General features: G+C 27.9%; 2 protein-coding genes across 7 annotated transcripts; one reads left to right on the top strand and one right to left on the bottom strand.

The window, feature by feature from the left end:
- Nucleotides 1-426: 426 nt before the first annotated feature.
- LOC118440687 (uncharacterized) lies at nucleotides 427-16,933 on the bottom strand. 5 transcript variants are annotated; one of them, XM_035864065.2, is made up of 24 exons: nucleotides 16,644-16,933; nucleotides 16,477-16,558; nucleotides 16,058-16,180; nucleotides 15,631-15,888; nucleotides 15,355-15,528; nucleotides 14,910-15,245; nucleotides 12,504-14,777; nucleotides 11,844-11,984; nucleotides 11,430-11,719; nucleotides 10,638-11,326; nucleotides 10,412-10,539; nucleotides 9,728-9,784; nucleotides 8,714-8,881; nucleotides 7,931-7,996; nucleotides 7,213-7,527; nucleotides 6,508-7,092; nucleotides 6,254-6,406; nucleotides 4,509-6,162; nucleotides 3,973-4,321; nucleotides 3,736-3,886; nucleotides 2,739-3,572; nucleotides 2,379-2,558; nucleotides 1,892-2,274; nucleotides 427-1,639 (listed from the first exon to the last, which is right to left on the bottom strand). In XM_035864065.2, exons 2-24 carry the CDS (start codon nucleotides 16,528-16,530, stop codon nucleotides 1,513-1,515), a joined length of 9,489 nt encoding a protein of 3,162 aa, XP_035719958.2. In that variant the 5' UTR covers nucleotides 16,531-16,558; nucleotides 16,644-16,933; the 3' UTR covers nucleotides 427-1,512. The 5 variants fall into 5 exon arrangements, with proteins under 5 accessions (XP_035719958.2, XP_035719959.2, XP_035719961.2 ...); XM_035864066.2 differs by having other exon boundaries at nucleotides 9,728-9,781; nucleotides 16,477-16,933; XM_035864068.2 differs by lacking the exon at nucleotides 7,931-7,996 and having other exon boundaries at nucleotides 16,477-16,933.
- Nucleotides 16,934-17,070: 137 nt separating this feature from the next.
- On the top strand, nucleotides 17,071-19,257 carry pch2 (pachytene checkpoint 2 protein). Of its 2 annotated transcripts, XM_085658060.1 has the most exons (6): nucleotides 17,071-17,365; nucleotides 17,586-17,733; nucleotides 17,843-18,034; nucleotides 18,105-18,332; nucleotides 18,420-18,767; nucleotides 18,855-19,257. In XM_085658060.1, exons 1-6 carry the CDS (start codon nucleotides 17,316-17,318, stop codon nucleotides 19,116-19,118), a joined length of 1,230 nt encoding a protein of 409 aa, XP_085514186.1. In that variant the 5' UTR covers nucleotides 17,071-17,315; the 3' UTR covers nucleotides 19,119-19,257. The 2 variants fall into 2 exon arrangements, with proteins under 2 accessions (XP_085514186.1, XP_035719965.1); XM_035864072.2 differs by lacking the exon at nucleotides 17,071-17,365 and having other exon boundaries at nucleotides 17,647-17,755.
- Nucleotides 19,258-19,448: the final 191 nt, after the last annotated feature.

Raw genomic sequence — 19,448 nt, 5'->3', positions numbered from 1 at the left:
GGTGGACCAGAATATTCCTATAATAAATCTTTGCGACATGTGCTTTTTGTGTGTGTGTGTGTGTGTGTGTGTGCGCGCGCACGCGCCCGTATGTGTGCGTATATGTGGCATACCTTGAAAAAAAAAAATTAATACACGTGCATACACACATTCCTGGAACTGAATATAAAAAAAAAAATGTGGAATTAAAGGTTTATCAATTTTTTATAGTAACTTGGTGATATATACATATATACATATATATTACATTTTTTATAAAGACATTTAGAGAAAAGAGCGAGAAAAAAAGAAAAGAAAAAAAGAAGAAAAAAAAAAAAGAAAAAGGAAATCATTGATATTAAAGTCAAAAGTAATATTTTTATTTCTTTAGTAATTTTCTCTCTGTAACGGAAGGGTGGGGGGAGAGAGAAAAAAAGAACCATAATATGGCGTAGTATTGTTTATTAGCAAAAATAAGAATTATTTGAAACGCAGTTTAGTTTTTTGTCAAGATGAAATTTTGCAAAGTGCAAAAATCTCTCTATCGTAATATTATAATATATACATATATACTATGATTATATATATATATGTATATATACATATATATACATATATACATATATATATATATGTGTGTAAAGGTATTATTGTGTATCTTTTATTAATAGAATCCTATATAAAATTCACTTGTTATACATTTTATTCACAATATAAAAAACTTCGTAGAGGGAGAAAGTTCATAAATAAATAGCAATCGTGTATTATAATATACAAGGCACAAGTTTGCACTTTCAGGAGGCTTGTGATACGTAATACTACAAACAAATATTATCCTACAAATTATATAGCTTTGGTAAAATGACACGATTAGAGATGAGCACAAGAGTTAGAGAAATAAAAATTCTCGAGGAAAAAAAATGAAAAAAAAAAAAAAAAAGAAAAAAAAATAATAAAAAAAGAAAAAATAAAAATAAAAAAAAATATAAAAAAAAAATAAAAGAAAAAACTATAGCTTTCTCTTGCTTTCTTTCTTTCTTTCTTTCTTTCTTTCTTTCTTTCTTCTTAAAAGTAAAATATGTTTATCCGTTTCTAAAACAATATTATGTCTCGATATTATGTTTTGTTTACGTTAAAATTTATATACAGTCTCTTTAATATTCAATATATCGCACGTTTGAAAAATCAAAAGAAATATTTACTTGATGTTCTTATCAAAAACTATTCGATTGCGATATAATAAAGTATTATCTAATGAGAAATAACAAAATGTACAGATAACGGACGCGTATATAATAAGGAAATTCTTCATGCTACCTGGTAAAAAATAGCAATCTTATTATAATCCTTAATCAATTTGTAGCGCGACATTCTCAAATATGATGATGATGATACACTAATCTCAAATCACAGTCACGAACTTCTTATATCGTGTATGTGCTTTATATATATATATATAGAAAAAAAAAAAAAAGAACAACAACAACACAGTGTACCTGTTGATCCTCTAATACACACTATAAATATATAATACTATTCGGATGATATATTATCATCGACAGCTCCCGGCTCTATCACGGCTAATCCAAGTTTTTGCTGAATATTTTTTAATCGCTGATAATATTGTTCGAGATCGAAACCGCTAACGCCAGGGTCTTTCCTAAAAGAAAAAAAAAAGAGATCGAAAAAAGTCAAAAAAAAAAAGAAAAGAAAAAAAAGAAAAAAAAAGAAAAAGAAAAAGGAAAAAAAGTAACGAAGTCAAAAGAATAAAAAAAAAAAAGTACCCCACAACAAAAATCAAAAAGATATCAAATGAATTGTCAAAAAAAAAAAAAAAAAAAAAAAAAAAAACAAACAATGAAAGTGCCATAAGAAAAATCATAATACATTAATTAATAATAATGATACATACTCGAATATTGATTTTTCTCTTATCGGTGGTGAATGATTTAACGTTGTAAATCGAATAGGAGGGACAAACGATTGATTCTGATTTCCTATTATCATGTTAGCACCTATACGTCTACCCGTACGCCATCGTATAATCAGCCACTTCATTCGATGTATACTAATTATTACAAGAACAGCACTTTTAAAACGAACGATGGGCCTTTTACGTTGATGATCCTTTTTAGCATGTAATCGTTCCTTTTGCGTTAATTGAGCAAGCATCGCAAATGTATTTTCCTCCGAAATTTCATAACTTGCAATAACGCAAATCAAATAACGTTTTTGATATATCAACGATTTCCATTTGCTATTGGCCCGAAGATATTTACTGTAAATGTGCTCCGCCTGTATATAAATATATCGCATGGATATAAATAATTGTATTAAGGGCAAAAAAAAAAAATATATATATATGAGAAAATATTAAATATATGATAATATATATCCACCTTGTCAACGTTCTCCAATTGACCTGCACTCGCTAACGGAAAATGTTTATTCTGTTGCAATTGTGTTTGGAGTTCTTTTATCTGTTGTTTCAGTTGATCCTTATCGTGTTTAACTTTGGTCAATTTAAAATGTAGTATATCCTTCTCATTGGAATATTTTTCATTCGCGTCAATTAATTCCTATGGAATGAAAGAGAAGAATGAAAGAAAAAAAGAAAAAAAGAAAGAAACCAGGAAAAAAAAAGCAACAAATTTAAGACAACCACTAACACATTGAGAAAAATGCGACATTACAATTTATAAAACATTCATCATCAAGAAAAAAACCTTTCTTTTCTTTTTTTTTTTTTTTTTTTTTACCTTAATTCTGTTCATATATTTAGCGGGATCGTTATTTTCCTTTGCGGATCTATTATCTAATTCTTTCGTAAGATCCACCATTTTCTTAACGCAAGTTTTTAACTTTTGTTGCAATTCAAATGCCAGCTCTCTTTGTTTCCTCTCTTCCTCCTTGGATAAACTTAATTTTTCCATTAATTCGATTTCCTTAGTTTTGAAACTGTCCAACTTTTGTCGCAATTTTGATTCACGCTCTCCAAATTCCTTTAATTCTTGTTTCGATTGTTTCATATCAGCTTCCAAATCTATTATAACTTCTCTCGCATTTTCAAGTCCCCTCCTTAATCCTTTGAGCTCGTAATGCTCGCTAGCCCTTTTATCCTGTCTCTTTGCTTCGGCATCGGACATAGTTTTAATCCTTTTCTGTAACCATTCGCACTCATTCTCCTTTCCCTTTAATTCCTCTTTAATTCTTCTAAGATCGGTCTCCAATTGTTCTTTAATACCTTCGACAAGTACCAAACTACTCACTAAACTTTCTTTCTCCTCAATTACAACCTCCAATTGTTTCTCGTAACGATTTCTTTCAGTTTCAATTTTCTTCAAATTATCTCTTAATTCTGAATTATTTCTCTGTTCCTTTTCATACTCCTCTACCAACGCTATATACTTCATTTGTTCGGTTTTCAAAAGATCAACCAGACCAGGCAATTGATCAATCTTTTGCGACTCAATGTGTTCTCTCATAGAGCTCAATCGTATTTCCAAATTTTTATGCTCTTGGCGCATCGATGATATCTCATTTCTCAATTTTTCTTCTATCACAAGCGACGACTTTAACTTTTCTTGCAGACACTGTTACGACAAAAATAATTACAAATAAAATTTCATTTTGTCCTAGACGTTTTTTTTTTTTTTTTTTTTTAAATATATATATGTAAAACTAATGGTTAAAAAAAAAGGGAATTAACACGATTAAGTTAATAACGTCGAATAAAAAAAAAAAAGAAAGAAGTACCTCGATAAGTTCGTTATTTTGTACGTGAGCCGACTGCATTAATTTTTGATTCTTTTCCATTTGTAATTTTAAAGAACGTACTAAATTCCTTTCACCCGATAGTTCCTTGTCGAGTTCCGTTATTTTCTTTGACTCTTCGACCAAATCTGACCTAATCGAAAATAAATATTTGTTAATCGAAATGCATATATTACTTTCTTAAAAATATTATTAATAGAAAGTAAAGTAATCTCTTACTTTATTTGGAAGATACGATTTTCATATTCCGCTACCTGACACTTAAGCATTTCCTTTTCGATTTCCAACTCGTCCTTCAATTTCAATAATTCCTCATTAACCTTATCCGCCTGTTTTAATCGTAATTTAAGATCCGCACACTTTCGTACCAATATTTCGTATTGATTATCTTCGATTCCTTTTTTATAAGGGGATGAACACTGTGACAAAGATTCTCTTTCTCTTCCTTGCAATATCATTTCCTCTCGATCGCTATCGATGGCATTCATAATTTGTTTATCCAAACGAGCTGATAAATTAAGTTCTCTTTTTACCATATCTTCGATATCAGTATCGTCCTGCGATCGACCTAAATAAAAAAAAAAAAAAAAAAATATATATATATATATATATATATACACATACATATATACGTACACATACACATGTCAAACGCATGTCAAAAAAAAAACGTGTCATTGATTATTTAAAAAATTAATACAATTATTAATTATAAAGAAAAAAAAAAAAAGAAAAGAAAGAAAAAAAAAACCTACGTGCAGAATATTCTCTCAAAACTTCAAGTTCTTTAGTCAATCTTTCAATTGTATCTTTCAATTCTCCATTGATTTTATACTCCTCTTTGAGTTTTTTCCTCAACTCTACCACATTACCAGATTCCTTCATCTTACTTTGAATTGTTTCTAATGCTCTGTGTAAACTTCTACTATCATCGCTCATCTGTCTTATAACTTTATCCTTCTCTTTTAAATATTCTTGAAGATGATGTATCTCCTGATCCTTACAATCGGATGGCGAGGATGTACCCGAAAAACTACTACGTCTTGCCATTTCCTCTAATCTTCTAATAATCTGATCTCTATTGTTTAATCCATCCGTCAATCTTTGTATTTCACTTTGACTATCTATAAGTTCTCGTTCACATTGGTCCCATTTTTTCTTATATTCGTATAATTGTTTATTCTCATTTTCAATTTCAATGTTTCTTGTTCTAATAGTTTCAATAGTGATTTCCTTTTCCGATAAAACATCCTGAAGGCTTTGTAATTCTCGTGCTTTCTCTTGAATCGACGCAACATATTTTTCCACAATTTCTTCGTTCTTACTTTTCATGGTCTCTCTTAATTTAGAATTCTCAGAGTTCAATTCTATCATTATCTTTTCATTCGTTTGCATTTTATCCTTCATATCCTGCAATTCGTTTTTCTTTAATTTCAATGTATTTTCCACCTGTAATAAATCTTTCCTTATCTTATTTTCGGACGCTTGCATCAATTCGTATTGATTCTTATAAAAGTTCTTATCGCGTGTCTGAGTTTCGCAAGTTTCTTTCAGCTCTAATTGCAATTCATTAAGTTGTTTACGTAATGTCAATAATTCACTTTCACGTTTCTCCAATATCGTTATTTTGTCATTTAATTCTTCCTTTATCTCGTGCAATTCTTTTTCTAATTGTTGAACTTGCAATTGCATCATCTCATCATTGTCAAATTCTCGTGTATGCGTCGCAGACGTTCGATAAGATTTGAAACTATCCTGAGAACTGTCGTTGTTTGTTTTTTTATTACTCGCGTACAATAAATTCGTACCTGAAATTTCTTTTTTAACAGGAGTACGTATCGTTTGTTTGGATTCGACAGATGGTTTGTTCGTATCAATCGCATCTCCAACGTCTTCGTTAGATATTTTCGATTCTGTCTCGTTATTAGGTAAATCAATGTCAACGGATACATGTAAATTCTGATTGTACGTACTTTGAGAATGTGAGCCTAACTCTAATGGGGGTACTTGTATACTCATTTTGTTAGTTTCTAACAAAGGAATGACAGATGCATCCAATCCTTCTTTAGACGATGGAGAAACCGATGGAACTTTAAAACTAGAAATATTATGAGGTATAGTCTGTACTAAACTTTGACCACATCTAATTACTTCGGAAACATCTTCGCACTCAGAATGAATAGAAAGTATGTCGCTCAAAGTACGAGCACTATTTTTTGGTTCTACATGTTTGGCTAATTCTCTAAGCTGTCCCTCGTCCAATGTCACAGACGAATAGATCTCTAATTGTTTCTCTTTTTTAGCCAACTGTTCCTTAAGATGATCTATCTCTTCATTTTTATCAGCTAACATAGAATCTATTAATTGCGGTAACTCCAATTGTGCTTGTTCCTGAATTCCGACCTTTGACTGAAATAAAACATTATCATATTTATATGATAAATGTAATAAAGAAAAAAAGAAATTGATTTTTAAATATCTTAATATTATATTAAATCACCTGCAGATTCTTCTTCTCATCTTCTAAAACAGTTAAACGATCTTTCAGTTTCTGAATCGTCATACTTTCTAATTGAACGACGTTTGCAATTTCTGCTTCTTTCTCTAATAATAACTGATTAGATCTCTGCAGCTGATCCTTCACATCATTTAACTAAAAAATAATTATTATAAACAAAATTTTAATAATCTTTTATTTCACGCAATATATAAAAATTTTCATGTAAAAAATGATGATATGACATTATTTAATACCTCTAATTCCTTATCAGAAATGGTTTGTTCCAATGCTTGAATCTTGGTATTAGCTTCGTGTAATTCAAGTTCTAATCTTGATGTTGCTTGCCTTTGAGCAAACGGAGCACTTTGTTTTTGTTGTTCCAAACGTCCACGCATTGCTTCCATTTGATACAATTGTTCAGATGCCGTTTGTTGTAATATTTCTTGTTCCGCTTGTAATTCCTCATTTTGATTTTTGAGCCCTGACAATTCCATCTCCAAATCCTTGATCTTTTTGAAAGCAGCTTCCTCAACCCTAGCATGCTTCAAGATTTTCTCCTTAAGTTTAAGTATTTCATCAAGAGGTAGAATTGGTGGAGCTGTAGGATCATCTGGCGTAGGACATCTAGTGGCATCAATTTGTTCTCTGATGGAAACATCTTCGCTTGGCTGACTTTGACTGATGCTTAAGGTAGAATCAGAAATATGTAAAGATTCCAAATTTTTAATTCTCTTGTCCAATTGAAGTTGTAAATCTCGAAGTTCAACTTTCATTTGTTTCAATGTAGAAGAATTAGCATCAAAGTGTTCAGAGCTCAACTTATGCTTCCTTAATTCCTCCTATAAAAATAAACATATATTTATTTAATATCAATATTAAAGAAAATTATTTCTTAATTTCTATTATATAATATAGAAAAATCGTTTTATCGGCCAAATTTATAAAAGTTTAAAACTTACCTGTAAATGAGTAATATGTTCATTTATTTGTCTACTCGTTTCACCCATCTTTATAGAATCTAATTCCTGTACAAGATCTTGTTGATTTTTCGTTTGAGCAGTAATTATTGCTTCCAATTGTGTAATTTGAAGTTGCAATGATTCCTCTCTTTCAATCTTTCCCTGCAATTGTTGCTCCAAATCGTGTACAATGTCTCTTAAAACCCATATTTTATCAACTGCAGCTTTAAGTTCACTTTCAGTCTCAGATTTTTTAGCTTCCGTATCAGACATCATAGAGGACATTTCTCTCATTTGTGATTCTAAAGCTTCCACCTAAATAATATATAAGTTTTAATTTATTGAACATCGACATGCTTTAAATGTTAACAAAACCGTAGCAGCAAATTATTACAACATTACAAAGAAGCATTTCCCAATATATAAAGCAAACAAAAATAACATAAGCATAACACCACTTATAAATTTATGAAAATAATCATTTTAACCATATGTTTTAATTTTAATTATTTCATCTCATTTTTATTGCATTATTAAAAACACATGCATAAAAAATTATGTGTATTTAATCGATAAAAAAATATATTTTTGAAGATATAATTATTGAAGAATATAATATAATTAATATAGAAGCTAAACGTATTTATATTTTTATTGTATATCATATTATTATGTTATATAATATTATCTGATTTAAAATAAGTACAGTAACACTCACTGTTTTGGCGATGTCGATTACTTGAAGCACAGGTATTTCTGTCGATGAATCGGGTGATAGTGAATTCTGCATTGTGCAACAAACAGAAAACCAAAACCAGGAGTGCAGAAAAATCGGTGTTAATAAAATTAGTATTAATGCATATTGCAAGCAACCTCATCACCATAATATAAATAATGACATTAGTTGTAGTAAAAAAGCAACTAATCTTCATTATATTCTTGAGGGAATAATAATTTTTTTAATAAAATATTACCAACCCAATTTTATTATCAGGATCTATTTTAATCATTATAATATATAAATTATGTATCAAGTAATTTTCCATTTGATCGTATAGCAAAATGAATTATATTTATATATGACTTTGATGATATTAAAAAAATTCATTATATCTTTATTGAAAAAAAAAAAAAAATTATAATGTACCAATTACTACTTATGAAGCATAACGATAAAGAAATGGATAGAAAAAAAAATTTTAATAAAATAAAATCTTTAAAATCATTATTTCTCTAAGATATTACGAACTTTGCATTGCAAATATTGTATTGACAATTATTTAAAAATCTGTGCAATACGATACATAAATTAATGTATTTGAAATATACAAAAAAAGTATGTGCCACATTAAAAATTAATGCATGCAATACTGATTTTTATTTAGTGATAAATGCTTTTTTTCTTTTTTGACACCATGAAAAAAAAAAAAAAGCATTGAACTGTTAATTCAATTTAAATTAATAACCAGGAATAAAAATTTTATTTTTGAAGAAAATTTACCTCAGAAGTTATACGTTGATCTCTTTCTTTTTCACGTTCTCGTTCTTTCAATTGCTCTTGCAAATGATTTATTTGTTTGGCAGAATCATCTCGTTCAGCCTCACGTTCTGCTGCTTGTTCTTCCAAAAATGTACGCGTTGCTTTTAATTGTTTGTCCGCTGCTTCAATCTAAACGATTATATTGATTATAAATATTATTGAATATACATATATATATATACATATACACAATTTATTTAAGACGTAATAATTGCCTGATTAAAATGGAGATTAATCAATTAAAAAAAAAAAAAAAAAAAAAAAAAAAAAAAAGAAAAAGAAAGAGGAAAAATCGATATAGAATTTTATTATCTAAGCACGATTATAGTGTTACTATTTTTACAAGCTGTAACACTTAATACATTTATTATATTTAAAAACAAAAATGTTAAGTATATATATATATACTCTATGAAGAAAAAAAAAAAATAACACATTTAACAATTATTAGTGTACCAACCATAATTTTATATAATCTAGATTTTTTGGGGTAAAAGAAAAAAAGATAATAATAATGAAAGGAAAATTATGCAGAATACATTCATTCGCTTATAAATTTCATGCAGTAAAAACATATCATGCACTATGAACATACTGCATCGAATGCATTCAAAGAAATATTAGATAAAATACAAATGTATCTAAGTACAATTATATGAAACTTAATTGTCCTAAAAATTACCTTTCAATGCATTGTACCGAAAATATATATGAAAACTAACATTTATTTTGCATGCATATCAGAGATCCAAGCTTGTCATTGAATATTAATATTTTGTTTAATAAATTTGTATTTATATCCCGTAAATAAAATAAATTAATGTTATTACACATTTTTAGAAATGATGTCAACAGAGATAATTATATTGCTGCAGAAAATTAATCATATATATATATATACATGTATATACATATATAAAATGCATATAAATTTACTACTAATTTTCTAATAATATTAGTTGTTCTGTAATTTACCTTTCCACAGCAAACCCTGTGAATGTATGAAGGAGAAGTAGTTTCTAAAGGCACCTGCTGGCAAGACAACGGAACGCCAATCAATTTTTTAAGAATTCTTCTTCAAAGCCACATAATTTATCTATTTCACGTCTACATTATATTACAAATATATTCGCGGAAAAGCTATCCATAAGAAATATATTGTTAATGATGAGATGTTAATTCCTTAAGGATGAAAACTAATAGAGATTTTTCTTTATTAATATAATTTAAAAAATTCTCTGCTTATTTCATGTTGTACCAATGAAAAATATAACTACAGACAAACGTGGAAATATAATAATACTGAAAAGCAGATTTGAATTTATTATAAAGACTGTATTTCAAATGTGCATGCCAAATTATAAAAAAAATACTGGGTTTTTGTTTTTTTTTTTTTTTTTTTTTTTTACTCAAACAACTTCATTTGCTTACCTTATCAAGAGGAAATAATTTTATACTCATAAATACAATGATATCCTAGGGCTCATAGATGCAACATATAAAAAAAAAAAAAAAAATAAATAAACTAATATAAGAAAGAGACTACCAATACAATGATGCACCATGAATTCCTTATTTGTAGCATAACAAAAGTCTAAGTAAAATAAAAATACATGCAATTGGTATTATACAAACCTTGAAATCATAAAGGCAACTTACCTGTTGTTGCAAATCTTCTTTTTCCTTTCTTGCATCTTCCATTAATTTGTCACTTTGTGTGCACAATTCTTCTATCAATTGCAATAAATATGAACCCTCACCACCGCCATTGGACAATACATGTCTTGCTGAAAAGGATTTTATATATTTTATATTTTCATTCGCAAAATGAAAAGATTTATAATTTAATATCTATTAATTCGTAATAAATAAAATTTGTTGATACCTTTTTCTTGTAATTGTGAAAAATCTTGAAGAGTAATGTCATTTCTAGTTTCGTCGTGTTCACCATAACCCTCGGTAATAATTTCCTTTTTGTTTTCGGCATTAATCAATTTCCTTTGAAGCTCAATAATGTTCATTTTCAATTGTTCTGATTCTTCCTGATAATTTAATAATAAACCTTCAGTATGATTTAATTTCATAGTTAGTTCTTCAATAATATTTTTTTTCCATATATTGTTTGAAGATATATCCAATTTCTCGTCAGGTGAAAGTGAAATATTAAATACTTCTGCACTTTCTGTTCTTAATCTATGTAAGCTGTTATTTAATTCAGATCGCAATTTTTCTATTACATCTTCATTTTTAACAAGTATACCCCTTAATGTTTCATTATCACTATTTATAATTGATATAATTTCATCAGATTGTGGAGCAAAATGAACCTTCTTAACTTTTACTTCAGAGGAATTTGGATGAACTTTAGTTTCATTTTCATGGTTTACTTCAGATATTTTAGAATGATCAATTACTGTGCTCGAAATATTTTCTTTTGAATTTAATGAAGGTATTTGTCTTTTTAAAACTTCATTGATAAGAGTATTATTGACTTCTTCTTCGCAAACAGCAAAATATTTTATCAATTCTCCAATTAAATTTTTAAGAGTGAAACACATCTTATGTAAATGATCTCTGTTTTAAAAAATGACAAAAATATATATTGTAAATAAAAAATATATCATTTATACAATTTGTATATTGCATATCTCGTAAAAAATATTGACAATTACAGTACCTTTCTTTAATTCCAATTTTCAAGGGAACTACAGAATTATCAATGTCAATTTCCTTTTCATAATCTTCAGGCATCATCCCAGCTTTAATCTTATGAATTTCTTCTTTATGATTTTCAATTAATTGAGCTAAATTGTAAGAGTATTGTTCTTTTAAACGAAGCACCTCGGCAGCATGATTTTCTTTCAATTCTTGTATTTGTTGCTTAGCGTTATTAGTTAATTTATCTCGTAGTGTTATTAATTCTGATGGCCAATTATCTTCCCCGTCATTTTCAACTAATAAAAGTGCCTGTACAATGATATAAAATATAACAATGTTTTTAAAATTAATTACTCCAAACAATTTCATTGTAAACGTGTATAAACATATGTATAAACGAGCTATTAAATATTTGCAGGTGGCTTGAGGCTACCTGAATTTGTTCCTGAAGAGCGTTGACAATGTCAAGTTTAGCTAATGCCACCTGTTCTTCTAATTGATGATTGTAGGCAGCTTGCAACTTGGATAGTTCACCATTTTCCAGTGTTCTTGTATCAAACTCTGTTTGACAACACTGCATGCCAGAACATGCCGCATGATAATGTGTTAGTTACACAAAAAACTTTGGTTTAGTTTTAATACATTAACTTTATTATTATTATTATTATTATTATTATTATTATTATTATTATTATTATTATTATTATTATATATCTTATTAATAGTAAAAATTAAAGAAAAGACAATCATAAATAAAACATACATAATAATACATGCACATATATATATACAAAAATTGCAGACTGGAAAGTCCTGAAGCCAATTGTTTTTTTTTTTCACAACATGTAAAACTTTCGAATAGAACAAACATTTATATTAGTTTTTATTAATAAATATATATATATATATATATATATATATATATATATATATATAAATTATCATTTCCGTGCAATTATGGACATAACATTGCTTTAAAACAATACAATGCATTGTCAAAATATTCAATCGAAAAAAGAAAAGAAAGGAAAAAAAATAAAATAAATAAATAAATGAAATAAAAATTATATATGAGAAAATATTTATATGTTACCTGTTCAATTGGTTTTGGTAAAAATGAAGGGCCAATGTCTAATTTTACATTCTTCAATTGATTCTTATGTATTTCTTTTTGATCCTCTAATAATTTTTCATAATATAATTTTATATTTTGTATTTCAACATTTTTCTTATCCAATTGTTGTTTTAGTGTCTTAATACTTGTTTCATGTTCTGATTCTACGTTAGACAAATCCTCATTAGAAATTTTATGTTTTGTTTCTTTAGTCGTGGTAACAGGTGTACCGCTTCTAGAGTGATGTCCAGATACGTTTCCAACATTTAAACAATCTCCTGCACCTCCAAAATATACATCTTCCGTTAATTCTTCAATTTCACTGTCATTGTCGGACATTTTTTTCGACTGCTGACTAAATACTTCCTCAGAATATTGTTTTTCCATTTGCAAACATTTCTGTTCAAAATATGTTCTTAATTCTTCCATCTCTTTAGCATGACGTATTTCTAATTCGTTCTTCAATTCATTCAATCCGATATTTCCTTCTTTCACATTAAGTAGAAGTGTTTGCATTGCTTTTAATTCCTTCGAACAATCTGCTTTAATCGCACTTATCTCATGTTTGTGCTGTTCAATCAAATTATCTATATCCTTTTGCAATTTATTCTTTTCTACTTGCAAATCGTCCAATGATTTATGTAATACATTTATTTCTTCCCAATCCGCTTTCAATTTTCTATTTTCATCCAATAAAGATTGCTTCTCCGATTCTAATTTATCACATAACACACAATACTGATGTAATTTGTTTGATATCTCATCATAATTTGATTGCTTTTCTATCAAATGTTCCATTTCCTTAAACATATTCTCATTTTCTTGCGTAAGATATTTCACTTCATTTTGCATAGATTTTATTTTCTCATCATATTGTTCCTTAATAACATCTAAATTATCAGTTTCGTTAAACGAATTTTGAGTGTCATTTGTAAAATCTTTAGTAGTCTTATTATATCCAAAATGTTTAGGTAAAGCTGCACAAAATTCTGATAATGGTAAAGATATGTCTATAGTACTGTCATGTATTGCCAATGTCTGATTTAATTTTTCCTCAACTTCTGCACATTGTGCCCAAGCTATTGCCAAACCATTTTTTAATTGTTTACACTCATCCTCCGAATGTTTCATTTGTTCTGCCAGTTCATTTAATTTTTTCGTATTATCTGTAGTTTCAATGTTTTTTTGTTCTACGATACGTTTTAATTCTTTTATTTCATTCTCATACATCGTTAATTTCTGAAGCATTTCAATAGAATCACTTTTATCTATGACATTTATATTTCTAGTATCATTAGTCGTAATATTTTCCGAAGGCACATAATTCGTCAAATTTGATTCTCTCATAGATATCATTTCAGATTCTAATTTGTCGCACATATTTTTCGTATCCTTCAATTGTTTCTCATAAGATTTATTAATAAGATTAGCCTGTTCCAATTCCTTTTTCATTTTACACCCATTATCTTCCAAATTTTGTATTTGTTCTAGTAATACTTTCTCCAATTGTTCCTTATCCTCGAGTCTTTGTTTTGTTAATTGATATTTAATGGTTACCTCATCGAAAGTTTGATAAGTAGTTTCATTAAACTCACTAAGCATACTAACGTTTATACCACTGAGTCTTGACAATGATTTTTCTAAATCATATATTCTAGAACTCATGGTACGCTCGTGCGCTTGGTTATTTTCAATGAGAGATTGAGCTGCTGAATATCTAGATGATAAATCATCCAATTGAAATTTCAATCCATCATTTTCCTGTTTCAATGTAGCAGCATTTATCAATGCCTGATCTAATGAACGTTCAATACTTTCTTTAGATTCTAATACGGTGGTAGCAGCTACGTATTTCGAAGTTATCTCATCTAATTGAATTTTATGCAATTCAATTTGTTCATTCAATAATTCTTTCTCCTTTTGATTATTTAGTTCCTGCAAGCGACGGTTATTCTCTGCTTGTACTTGAAGCTCTTCAAGTTTGGAATTAAACATATCAGCTTCAGCTTGAGCTCTATTTTGAGCCTCTGAACGGTTTACCAACTCAAGTTTTAAAGTCTCAACGGTTTTTTTATAATGTGCCAACTGTGCTTGAAAAACTGATAATTCTTTGGCATGTCTACTTTCTAAATCTGGTAATTCTTTATTTAAACGATCAGCTAATAATTTATTTTCTTCTTTCAATGACTGCAATTGTTCCTCATATTTCACGCAAATATTTTTTAATTCAGTTTCATGTTTTATTGATAAATCCTAAAGAGAAGTATTAAAAGCATATTATTTAAATGATACATACTATTACATTCAATATATTTTGAAGATACTTTATATATATATATATATATATATATATATATATATATATATATATATACATAAACGAACCTTTATTTCCTGCTGATGTCTAGCAGTATTTGTATTGGTTTCAGCTGTAAATTTCTCTAAAATATGTTGCATATCTTGTTTTATTTTATCAACGCGTGCTTCATATTGCTTTTGTTGTTCCAACATCTCTGCAATGTTTAAATTTTTTTCAGCAGCACCAACGCGAATTTGTTCATTCAAATTATTAATTTGTATTTTATAATCACTAATCTCAGCATTTCGCGTTTCCTTTTCCATTTCTAATGTCTGAACATGTTTATGAATTTGTGCCAATTGAGAATTTAATTTACTTATGACAGTTTTTTGATTGGTTAAAGTAGTTTCTAACATGTCGATCTAGAAAGAAGAAAATATTTCTTATAGTATTAACTAACAATGATTCAGGAAAAAAAAAGAAAAAGAAGAAAAAAAGAAAAAGAAAAAGAAAAAAAAATATTTAACTCACTTTTTCTTGCAAATTTATACTATGCATGCCTCTTGGGCTAGATTCTCTTGCTGAATTTAAAGAATTAAGTTGTGCCACAAGTGCATCTCTTGCAGACAATGCTTGTTCCAAGGAAGATGTCAAATCTTCTATTAAATTATCTCTTTGATTTATTGCTTTTTCAAATTCTTGTAACTATTCGATAAGATATTCAAATACAATAAATAAATGAATTATTCAATAACATATTAATTAAATTAAATTTTCATTTAAATCTAATATTTAATTTTGGCTTACTTTCGTATGATATAAACATATTACATCTCTACTAGGAATACTGCTATTATGACTTTGCGAAGAGTTCGGAGAAGATGTTTCTCCTCTAAGATGATCAATTTCTGCATTCAATGCTGCTACAATGGCTTCCTTCCCTTGCAATAGTTCTTCTAATTCAGCTACACGTCCTGCCATACCCTCTAAATCTCTATCAGCTTCACCTTCGCTCATACTAACGCTACTTTGTGTTATATCTCTCGAAGACATAACTTCATTTATCTAAAATAGATCATAATAAGAAAAAAAAAAAAAAAAAAAAAAAAAGAAATAAAATACATGACACTTATAATACATAAAGATGTCAAAAATATATACACGCACAAATACACATATCAGATTGTAATAAAGAATATAAATGTTAAAAGAAAATAAACAAATTTAATCTTACAAAAGATCCTCTTTGGTCCATTGATTTATCATTATGATAAGATTCTTCATCAGACTGTTCATCTGTCTGAACATAATGCATTCCTTGTGTTTTATTTGACCGTGCTATTTTATATTTTTCCAACTGAAATAATTCAATTAAAAGATCAAATATATGGAGCTTGATCTTATTATATTCCTTATGTTCCTGATTCTATTGTCATTACAAATATTTTAATAATTTTTGAAGCAAATGTCAAAATTATAAAAAGATAACGTTATTTCAAACGCATTATTCATATGTGTTCTTATAGATATAATGTTTTTTATGAGGCAACAAAAGATATATTCATACAACGACAAAAAGGTTGTCTTCGCCAAAAAAAAAAGAAAAAGAAAAGAAAAGGAAGAATAAATAAATTATGATTTTTATAAACATACCAAATCTCTCCCAGCTTCCAATGAACGTTTTCTACGTTCATCTTCCTCCGACATACTGCTTATTTAATTAAAATTTTATTACCTATTAACGAACAATTTTTTTTATATATTTAATTACATTAATTGTTACTTATTAAGTAACAATTTGTCACAATTAGATTAACTACATTTCAAATAACATTTTCTTTGTCACACTACGCTCGTCGAGTTAAATCCGTTAGGTTCCTTCTATCCGTTGCTTATTTTATAAAAATATGAACTCCCTGGCGTCCAATAAAATCACGAAGTTATTCAATCTAGATGCGTTTCCGGTGGTGATAAAAAAAAACGACGACTATAAAAAATATTATTTAAAAATTGTTCCCCAAATGGAAAATAATTAAATCGCGATGTCGATATTCATCGAATAAAATAATATCCGTATTAAATAATTTAATTATACGAAGAGAAAAATGACGCTTCCTTACGTAAATGACGCTTGCGAATGAGACCTAATGTCTTTTGCGTTCAAACTTCACGTGTCTCTATCCCCACTCCTATCTCTTTTTCCTTCTCTTTTCATTTCACCAATTGGACTATGCTTTCATTCATTGTTTCTCCTTGTCTAACACATTTTGATCCGTGCGCGATGAATTTGAACTTGCGGTTTAAAAGTAACAGAAAAGAACGGGACAAGGTGGCATAAGAAGGAAGAGAACAAAGGATAGTTTATAATCGATCATCTACAATAATAGCATTGTTTGTTGTAATCGATAATTTCTATTACGGTGTTTATTATCAAAAGTGAAATATTTTTAATAAGTTGAATAACGTTTATCATAAAATAATAATAATAAACGATGGATGCAACTGATATATTACATATTGAAATCTTACAAAAATCTGAGAGGTAAGAACAATCTTAAAATTATTTATTATATTTGTCATTTTCTATTTGCAACATTTGTACAGGGCTTTTTTTATTAAACTTTTATATATATATATATATATCAATTTATAAAAACATTTTAAGGCTATAATTAATTGTTTATTTTATTATTAATTTTTTTGTAAATGATTATTGTCACACAATTTATCTTTATATATATATATATCTTCTTTTCCCTCAGTGTATTGTCAGAAGAGGAAATACGAGCAATGGTACATAATAAAATTATAGAATTGGAGGAAGTATTATTAGATGTAGAATTACCGGATGTCTTATTTACTCATGCTAAAGATCATATTGAATCTGTATCATGTGCCTGTAATCATGAAGTATGTTTCAACATTTCAATAAGTAATTGTATCATTATTATTTAGACTAATTTCTATTTCTTTTTTCCTTCCTTTTTTTTTTTTTTTTGATAATGCTTATGTATTTTAGAAAACTCGTATGAAAATTGCTGGAGTCAATTTACAATATCACATATATAGAATGACAGAAAGTGAATCAGCCATGTCAATGATAGAAAATGGTAATGAAGAATTACCAGCGGCAAATCAATGGCTTTTACCTTCTAAAGAATTTCATTATTTGTGGGAAAACATGTATTATGATTCAGATATAAAGCAAAATGTAAGGCTTGGCACGTATTCTTATATCTTTTGTTTAAATATATTTGTTTTAACTAATATTATTATTTTAGTTATTAAATTTTGTGGAAACAGCAGTAATATTTTCTGATAATAAAATAAATCCTAATATTATATCATGGAATAAAGTAGTATTACTACATGGACCACCAGGCAGTGGAAAGACCAGCTTGTGTAAAGCACTGGCACAAAAAATTGCAATTCGTTTTGGACATCGTTTTACATTTGTGCATTTAATAGAAATAAATAGCCACAGTTTATTTTCAAAATGGTTCTCTGAGGTAAATTTTTTATTTATCTGATCTTGACCTAAGAATGAAAAGTTATGTAAGAAAACATATCTTATAAAAAAATTTATTCTATTTCAGAGCGGAAAATTGGTAATGAAATTATTTGATGAGCTTAAAACTCTTCACAATGATTCTAATCGATTAGTTTGTATTTTAATCGATGAAGTAGAATCATTGGCACATGTTCGTAAATCCTGTGTTAATGGTACTGAACCTACAGACTCCATACGTGTAGTAAATGCTTTACTTACCCAATTGGATCAAATGAAACATTATCCAAATGTTCTAATTCTTACAACAAGTAACATGACTGAAGCTATTGATTTAGCATTTGTAGACCGTGCAGATATAAAACAATATATCGGTCATCCCACAGAAGATTCTATATACAAAATATATAGTGCCTGTATAAAAGAATTAATGAGGGTATTTGATTTAATATTTATATTATATAATAATTTCGTATATATTTACAATAGTTAAAATTACATTAGTATCGTTAAAAATTTTCAGACTGGATTGATAGAACAAGAACAATTATTTAATCTTGCTTATCTTAAAGCTCATGGTTACGAAGAAACTTATGAGACAAAGCGCTGTTTAATGCTATTGGAAATCAGTAAACAAAGTTATGGACTAAGTGGACGTACATTAAAAAAAATACCATTTTTAGCAAAAGCTCTTTTTATACATTCAAAAAAATCTACATTGGCTCAATTTTTGAGAGCAATGCATTATGCAATCGAAAAGCAGAAAGATGATGTGTTGGAGCAATAAAAAAAAAAAAAAAGAAAAAAAATGAAAAAAATGAAAAAAAAATGAAAAAAAAAAAGAAGAAAACCATCTTTATTTTTTTATTACACGTAATAACATTATTCATTGTACAAAATCTAAGGGAGAAATATTTGATTAATAATTTTATTACGTATTTTAAGTATTTTACAATAATTCTTAATCTATTTATTCGTACGTAACGATATAAGTAAAAAAAAAAACGAAAAAATAAAAAAGAAATTTACATAAAACAAACTCGTGTTTTTGAATTTGATAAGACGCATCATTAGCGCTCTCTGCTGGCAAATCAAAACCCGGCAAGTTCTCCCACTC

The sequence above is a fragment of the Vespa mandarinia genome, chromosome 7 (assembly GCF_050613455.1).
Source record: "Vespa mandarinia isolate Hongniang chromosome 7, ASM5061345v1, whole genome shotgun sequence".
In the NCBI taxonomy this organism is placed as follows: Eukaryota; Metazoa; Arthropoda; class Insecta; order Hymenoptera; family Vespidae; genus Vespa; species Vespa mandarinia.
The sequence above is the reverse complement of the archived record's forward strand: the minus strand, read 5'-3'. Positions and strand labels throughout refer to the sequence as shown.